The sequence below is a fragment of the Petaurus breviceps genome, unplaced genomic scaffold (genome assembly GCF_028583685.1).
Source record: "Petaurus breviceps papuanus isolate PSGF00001 unplaced genomic scaffold, PetGlider_PUasm1.0 234, whole genome shotgun sequence".
Lineage (NCBI taxonomy): Eukaryota > Metazoa > Chordata > Mammalia > Diprotodontia > Petauridae > Petaurus > Petaurus breviceps.
The window spans coordinates 12,850-21,630 of record NW_027185911.1 but is presented as its reverse complement, the minus strand read 5'-3'; the positions used below and the strand labels follow the sequence as shown (position 1 = coordinate 21,630).

Below are 8,781 nucleotides of genomic sequence, written 5' to 3'. Positions count from 1 at the left end.
TTCCTTACTATTTTCCTGACTATCCTCATGCAATTTGTTTCCCTACCTCACTCCTTTCCTTTAATTCTACCCACTCTCTTGCCTTCCTAATCCTTAACCTAGTTTTTCAAGAATCTCTCCTTTATTCTCTCCCTCTACCCTATCCCCTCACCCTCTCATTGTTTTCTGAATTAAAAAAAATTTATAAAAGAATAAAATTAAATTTAAAAAATTTTTATGCTCATATATATATATTTCCCTCTTTAACCCATTCCTGATGAAAGTAAGGTACCAGAACTACCTTCCCTCCTCCTTCATAGGATTCTTCTGTCTCAATTCTTCCTTTTGTACCTCATTTGTATGAAATAATTACTCTTTTTGCCTTTTTCCTGTTTAAAATCACATCATACTCAGCTCTCCTCCACTCTTTCAAACTACCCACTTACTACCGTGTTTCCCCGATAATAAGACACTGTCTTATTAATTTTTTGGACAGAAAAACACCAGAGGGCTTATTTTCAGGGGAGGGCTTATTTTAATGAACATTGACAGCAATTTTAATAAACAGGTAAATGTGAACAAAAAAATGTACCTTTATTCAATAATGAATTCAATAAAGAACAGGATGACACGCTCACTGCTGCAGCTCTGATTGGATGCAGCTCGGAGGGTGGTGTGTGTTTCACGGGGGGGTGGTGGTGACGGTGCATACAGAGGGTACCATAATGTAGCGTGTAGCGCAGGGGATCACCTTCACTACAGTAGCAATCTCAATAGGGCTTATTTTAGAGGAATCTTACACAGTAAGGGGAGGGCTTATTTTCGGGATAGGTCTTATTATTGGGGAAACACGGTAATGACAATCTTCAATACGCAATTTATATGTATAAAAAGTTAACCATTTGGGGGCAAAGCCAAGATGGCAGAATTAAGACAGGGATTCACCTGAGCTCTCCCATAGACTCCTTCAGAAACCCCTAAAAAGTCAATCTGAACAAAGTTTTGGAATCCTGCTTTCTGTCTTCCCATCAGGACCCAGGTGCCAACAACTATTGTAGGAAGGGTGGTGAATGAAAGCTTTGGGCAAGGTGAGCATAGTCAGCAACAATGCTGGTTTAATGGAATAGGATAATTGGTTATATATCTTGTTTATGCATGGAAAGTTTGACAGTGAACTTTGAATCACCAGTTTCTCATGGATGCACTCAGCTAAATATAGATATCTCTAATAGCCTTGACTACCAAGGCTGCTTCTGGCATGCCCACACTGCTTGTAGGAATCACAGCAATATTTCTTGATACTTATTGCCAAATATTCTTCTTGGGGACAAATATGGCACACCTGTCCAGAGGGGACTTTGCACCCTCCCGGATCCGAAGAAGTCAACAAGTCTGGACTTGGACATAGCTCAACCAGTCCTTGAATTCAGAACATGTCACAAGTCTCTGGACTCAGACACAAGCTCAAGAATCTGTTAGACTTGTACTCCACATGCAGGTGTCCCCAGCTTCTGTTTAGAAATTTGGTTGTTCTGCTCTCATACCTGGCCTTCTGGAAAGACCCATGAGTTCTGTCTTGTCTCAGTGTCCCACTTTGGGTGCAGGAACCAGAGCTCTTGCCAGGCTCTCTTATCTGATCCATGGCTCCTGGACTGCTTCCCTATCAGATCCCAGCCACTGGCTCCCTGTGTCTGGTCTCCCTTGAGGGATTCCAGGCCTAAGCTCTTCCAGAGGGCCCCAGGAGTCCTCCCCAGCTCCTAGTCAGACCCCAGGACACAGTCCTCCTGCTGTCCCAGGCTCAGTGTCCCCCTGGAGCCCTTCTGTCCCTGCAGTGTCCTTGAGCTCCCTGCCATGAGCTGGGTTAGAATGTCTTCCTCCCAGCCCCCACCTGTGCTCCCCTTCCTCAGGCCCTTGCCAGGGGGTTGAATCCCAGACTGGATTTGGTCTCCCAGCCTCAGGCTTCCCCTGGTCATTCCCTGATGACTCCATCCCAGAGCCCTCCCCATCCCCAACCTTCCTAGGCTTCCCTCCTCCCTGGATCCAGCAGTCAGTCTGTTGTATAGATCAGTACTTCCTAAGCTGCAGGTTATGACCTCATATGGTCTCACACAACTGAATATGGGGGTCGCTAAAAATTTGACAACAGTAAGATGTTCCTGAATGCACAATGACCAAAAATTAATTTAAAATCAAGTGTTTCTGGCAGCTCTTGCCCATGTTGTATCATACAATGTCACTGCAGCCTTGGTTCTGAATACACAGCACAGGCACTTGACACTGTGCATGCCATCAAACCATGCAATGCCAAGGATGGTAAAAGGGCAGCTAGGTGGTTCAGTGGAGAGAGCTCCAGGCCTGAAGTCAGGAGGACTTCTTTGCCTCAGTTCTAATCTGGCCTCAGACACTCACTTAGCTGTGTGACCCTGGGGAAATCACTTCACCTTATTTCCCTCAGTTTCCTCATCCATAGGGAAATGGCAAAATGCTCCCCTGTCTTTGCCAAGAAAACTTCAAATGTGGGCACAGCATGTAAGACAAAACTGATATAATTGAACAACAAAAAAGAAGACATCAAAATGGTGAAAAAGTGAAGACTTTTATATACATAATAAAGGCTGGCTCCCAAATAATAGAAGTTCTTTAAAAGTGAAGCCTATCAGTATCAAGGAAATGGAAGAAAATTAAATAGCAGAGCATCAAAAGCCAAGCATTTTAGCCACAGGAGTTCTGCATGTAACAGATTGAAAAACAGCGAAATATGCACCAGTTTTTAGACATTTTAGTTACACTTTTACTCCTTAATTCATCATGTGACACTATTCAGATCAAAAGAACTGCCAAGGGGCGGCCAGGCGGCTCAGCGAGTAAGAGCCCCGGCCCCAGTGTCGGGATGACCTGGGATCGAGTCTGGGCTCCGATACTCAGCACCACACCCAGAAATAACTGTAAACTTGAGCAAGTTACTTAACCCCAATTGCTTTAAAAAAAAAGTTCATTTTCTAAGGGGACAATTATATAACTGTAGAAATTTTTTTTTCAAATGAACAGTGTTTCTTGCAAAATGTTTTCCCCAAAATCCCCAAATGGGAAAAATTAGAAGCATAAGAACAGCATAAAAACATGAAACAACATTGCTAAAGCAAAGCGATTAAGCTGATTATCCTAGATAGAAAAATGACTTTCTCCTTTCGTCCATATCACCCTCTAGACTGACTCCATTCAGAGGGTAGGATGGGGACGTTCTGATCCACTGCCATTGAATTCTCATTCTTTACTAATACACACATCCCCTGAAATGCCAAACTTTGAAGTGTGTGTTCCATTCAGGGTGGATCCACCCTTACAGGGTCAAACATCCCATTGTTCTCCTGGGACCGGACTTTAAGGGAGCCCCATTCTGATTGAAGTTAGGAGAAATGTGCTAACCCCACTGACCGCATTTCTGCACAACCTCCATTGGGATTCTAAGCAGGACTCTTTTTTTCCCTGTAAATCACTTGCTTCCCTGGAAATCTCCAGTTTGCCTCTCCCTTGTTTAGCCCTCCCACCTCCTAAAGTGCCTGATCTTTCCTCCAATAATGAATCTGGTGGTCGAGATGGGGAAGAGGGGCTCCCAGAGCCAACCAGCCTGGTGGGGGGGGGGGGGGCCCAGGTGCAACAGAGACCTGGGGTGGAGTTTGGGGGCCTGGGAGTGGTCTAGGGCAGGGGAGGGCTCATCCCAGTGGCCAAGGCATTCCAGGTGAGGGAGGGTAGGGCTTGGGGAAGAGAGGCTCCTCCTGGTTGTGAGTGTGATTGGAGGGAAGGGCCCATCCTGGGGCCTCAGAGGCTGTGCAGATAGGGAGGACCCTCCCAGAGGGGGCTGGCGGAAAACAGGAACTAGGGCTGAGATTGCTCCGCCTTCTTCCTTTGCAGCTGAACGATCTCTGCCTTCCCCCACAGCTCCAATGTGTCTGCTTTCTCTCTGAGCTGAAATCTCTCTGTCTCCTTCCCTCGGAGCTCAGATGTCTCTGCCTCCTTCCCTCACAGCTGAGATTTCTCTGCCTCCTTCCCTCACAGCTGAGATCTCTCTGCCTTCTGGACCCCAGCTCTGTGGGTGCAGGTCCCAGATTGGTTTGAGCCAGCCCCCCCTGCCGCATCCCCACCTCCTGGCTTCTGCTGGCTGCTCCCACCATTGGGTCTCACCCTCCAGCTCTGACCACGTGGTGAGTGCCCTCCTCTTCCATCTGGAGTGATCCTTCCTCCCTGACCTGGCCTCTGGATAAGCTCCTGGCCCCTACCTCACTACAGACTCCCAATCACTTCCCAAGGTCTGCCGTCACCCTCCCCAGGCCCCAAAGCTCCTGGACCCGCAGCCCCTGGGCTGCTTCCCTATCAGATCCCAGCACTGGCTCCCTGTGTCTGGTCTTCCTTGAAGGATTCCAGGCTTAAGCTCCCCCAGAGGGTCCCAGGAGTCCTCCCCAGCTCCTAGTCAGACCCCAGGGCACAGTCCTCCTGCTTTCCCAGGCTCAGTGTCCCCCTGGGGCCCTTCTGTCCCTGCAGTGTCCTTGAGCTCCCTGCCATGAGCTGGGCTAGAATGTCTTCCAGCCCCCACCTGTGCCCCCCTTCCCCAGGCCTCCTGCTCCCCTGCCCCCTCTTCTTTCAGAGCCCTCAGGCCCCTGCCAGGGGGCTGAATCCCAGACTGGATTTGGTCTCCCAGCGTCAGGCTTCCCCTGATCATTCCCTGGTGACTCCATCCCAGAGCCCTCCCTGTCCCCAACCTTCCTAAGCCTCCCTCCTCCCTGGATTCCACACTCAGTCTTTTGTCTAGATAATGTATGGGTGTGTTAGAGAGGGCAGAGGGGGTGCAGGGGGGGGCAGAGGACCAGCTGGGGGGAGAGCTCTGAGTCAGGAGCCCTTGAGGCTCTGACTGGTCTCATCCCACCTGGGATCCCAGGCCCCTTCTGCCTGTTTGTTCTCTGGGGGAAAGTGGGGAGGGGAAGGGGACAGAGGAGAAGGAGCAGGAGATGGAGGGAAGGAGTCTTCCTGTTCAGACCAGCTTTGTTTCCAGACTGGCCCTGCCTTCCTTCTCCCTCCCCCTGTGTGTTGGGGTCTCTCCCCTGAGGGCAGAACCAAGGGCTTTGTAGCTCCTATTCTTGGGCATGGTTTTTCCCTGACTGCCAGGTCCGCTCCACCCTCCCCCATTGGGTCTCCACCCTTTCCCCCAGTCAGCTCACCTGGATAGAAGTGGGCGGGCTTCTGGGTCAGGCCAGGGAGTTTCAAGGTGTGTACTGAGCAATCCCTGCTTACATAAGGCCCCTTTATAAGCTGAGGTTCTGCCCCAGATCAGGCTGTTGCTTGCTGCCCTGCCTGAGACATGGGGTGGTGCCAGCTCATCCTGCCATGTGGCCTGATCAGTCAACATGGCCTTTTAATAAAGGGTCCATTCTAAAATTATTACTTGGGTCTAGCTCAAGATACTGTATTACACTATGGGACCTCACCCTCTGTTAATCCCTGTAGGCCAGCCTCCTGCCCAGGCTGAGAAAGGAAGGGCCTCTGCCCCTCTGGGACTCTTCAGCCTCCCCAGCTCAGCCTGCAGAGAACCCAGGCCTGGCCCAAGCAGGGAGCCTGGAGTCAGAGGGAATGGCCCCTGGGAGCTGCAGACCCCCAGCCCAGGTGAGTGCACTGTCCTCAGACTGGGCCAACCTCAGCCAGAGGCCATTTCCGCAGACCCTGAGGACTGTCTGTGAGGGTGGCAATGCCCTGCCTGAGGACTGATTCATTGCAGAGACAGGCAGGAAATGGAAACAGTAACAACACTGCTGCCCTGCTCTGTCTTCTGTGTTTTAAACTGATTCACTGAAACTTTGGCATCTTGTCCCCCAAGCTCCCGCCCCCAATTTCTGCCCTCCCGTGTGCATTTTTTAAGCTCCCCTTCATGACTCCTGAGTCACAAAGATGGCCACATCACTCTGTCCTGTAGGGGTCTGTCTCTGCTCCCTTTGTGCATGCCTCACACCCCCTCCCCACCCATCCTTGGCACTTCTCCCCTCCTCTGTCTCTTGTCACTGAGCTCTCCATGGTACCAGCTGAAGGGCCAGGAAACCCCTTCCCTGAGTCTTGCCTGGCCAGGCCTGGAGCAGAGCCCTGAAGGCTCCCTCAGCCCTTGTGCTTTGCCCTGCTGTGGGCAGAGCAGAAATGGCCCTCCTGGGGCTGCTCATGTCCTCCTGCCTGAGGCCACAGGGGCAGAAGAAGCTTTTCAGTTTCAAATAAAGTTTTCTATTTTATTTTTATAATTGCTTCTGGATTATGTTTGACCAAGAATAAATCTCCTACCTGTGCCTGTGTACATGGTACATGATCTATTTCTCTCCTAATTTTTTAATCATATTGGCTAAGGGATTACCAATTCTATTAGTCTTTTCACAAAACAACCTTATAGTCTGATTTACCCTTTCTGTGATGTTTCCTTTTCCATTGTATGTATTTCCTTCCTAATTTTTAATACCTTCTCTTTTTTGCTTCTTTTAGGTTTATTTGTTGATTTCTATTTTGTCAAATGCATATTCATTTTATTAATCTTCTGTTATCTTTCTTTTTTCTTTCTATGCTGTTAATGCATGAATATAAAAATATGTTTTTTCCCCTGGGGCCTGTTGAGTTGGATCTCCCAAGTTTTCCTAAGTTACCTCAACAAAACAATTTTCTTTTACACAGACATTAATCATTTCTTTGATTTGTTCTTTGACTCAGTCATTAAGAAATACCTCATTGTTAAGTCCCTATTTGGGGAGTATTCTTTGTTTGTGATCCCTAATTTTATTTCATTTTGAAATGAAAGGACATATTGACAGTTTCTGCCTTTTTGCATTTGTTTGCATTATCTCCGTGCCACGTCCATGGTTAATTTCTGCAAAAGTTCCATGTGGTGCAAAGAAATATGCACGTTCCTTTGCTGTTCCATTTGGAAGGTGCCATGAGTCTTTGAATTCCAGATTCCCCAGAACTTTACTCACCTCTTCTGCTGGTATGTCCTCCTGTCACTTCCGCCCCTCCCTTTCCTTCTATTAGGCATCTAGCTTCCCCTTCCTCTCCTCCCTTTCAGGTAGTCCTGTTCATTGGGTTTTTTTAATTTCATCAGTTTTGTGCCCCTTTCCTTCACTCTCTTCATTATCCATCTTTCCATTCAGTTTCACCTAGTCTCTCAATCACCTATACATGACCCCTGCAATCCTCTGGTCTCTCTTTGTTCCCTGTGTGCCTCATGTGTTCAAATCCTCCAAGGCAACCGTTCTAAGCTCCACTTCTGGCACTGCCTTGTAGGACTTACTCGATGGTGACCCCTTTTCCTCTGTGCCTTGCTTTCAGAATAATGTGTATTAATTCTAGTGCCCTTCCACGGCAGGGAACATCTCATGCTTCTGACCCGTACTCTCACCTGTTATTTTTTCCATCTACATTTCATGGAAATCCCATCCCTGTGTCCCTGCTGCGTTCGTTCTCCCAGTGCCAGTTGGCCCCATGGTTCCAGCTCCATGCTCCTTTCTAGACAAGCAGACTTTGCAGACACTAAATCAACCAGCCCTCAGTGTGGGTTCCTCGTCTCCCTTTACCCATAAGAACATTCATCAGTGGAATCCCCTGCCCCTCCAAAGTGAGGTCTCCCTTTCTCTCCCTTTTCATTCTTTTTTCCCTCCTCACCTACCCTCCTTCTGTCCTTTTCTCTTTCTGAGATTTTAAAGGTCACCTTCTCAGTAGGCAGTCTCTGATTTTTCTGCAGCCTTCAAAACGTTTGATCCCTGGGGCAGCTAGGTGGTGCAGCGAAAAGAGCACCGGCCCTGGAGTCAGGAGGACCTGAGTTCAAAGGGGGCACAAGACATTTAAAACAATATACTAGCTGTGTGACCTTGGGCCAAGTCACTTAAAGACAAGTTCCTTGTATCTCCCCCTCCAATAAAAAAATGTTAAAAAAAAGAAAAAAACACTTTTGATCCCCCTCTCGTTCTCGGTATTTTCTTCTGTCTAGGTTTTTGGGACACCCCTCTTTTCTGCTTTTCATCCTTCTTATCTGACCTCTTATTCATCTGTTGCTGGATCCTCCTTCTGAGCATACCCTTCATCCCCACCTAGGAGTCCCCCAGGCTTTTGTCCTGGGTCCTCTTCCCTCCTCTTCCCTTCTCCCTCTATACCACTTGACTTGGTGATCTCAAAGGCTCCACTTGGATTCTCAAATCTACCTTACCTGCCCCTACCTCTGTACTGACCTGCAGTCTTCTATCTTTAATTTCCTTAGAGCATCTCAGGTAGATATCTTAAGCTCCCTATGTGCCAAACAGAACTGGGTATCTCTCCCTCAGTCACTCCTTCACATTCAGTTGTCCAGTGCTACAGTATTCTCCCTCAGGGTCACCATGTAGGATTCATCCTGGACTCCCCACTGCCTGTGACCCCACATATCCAATGGTGCCAAGGTCTGTCCATTTCACCTTCACCACATATCTACAATATAACCCTTCTATCCTCTGGCTCTGCCTCCATCCTGGTGCTGGCCAACATCACCTCACAGCTGGGCTACCGAGTTAGCTTGCTGCTGGCTCTGCCTCCCTTAAGGCTCTGTCTACTCCAAGCCATTCTCCAGTCACCCAGTAGAGTGACTTTTTACAGTGTAGTTCTGACCACATCACCCTCTGCTCAAGAAACTCCAGTGGCTCCCAGTTACCTCCAGGATCAAACTCATAGTGTTCTTTGATCATTGCAAGTCTATCATAATCTACCCCCTTCTCTGTTTCCATTCTTCCTACACTTTCTTCCCTAATGTGTCTT

General features: G+C 48.3%; 1 protein-coding gene across 3 annotated transcripts in view; it reads left to right on the top strand.

The window, feature by feature from the left end:
* The first annotated feature begins 3,980 nt into the window (after window positions 1-3,980).
* The window catches only part of LOC138167611 (zinc finger protein 333-like), a 13,506-nt gene continuing 8,705 nt past the window's right edge, over window positions 3,981-8,781 (top strand). For all 3 annotated transcript variants that reach the window (XR_011169935.1, XM_069096547.1, XM_069096548.1), the window contains exons 1-2: window positions 3,981-4,181; window positions 5,479-5,634. Coding sequence is in view for 2 of the 3 variants with exons in the window: in XM_069096547.1 (XP_068952648.1) it covers window positions 3,981-4,181; window positions 5,479-5,634 (357 nt within the window). In the remaining variant the exon portion in view is untranslated. The remainder of the gene's footprint in view (window positions 4,182-5,478; window positions 5,635-8,781) is intronic.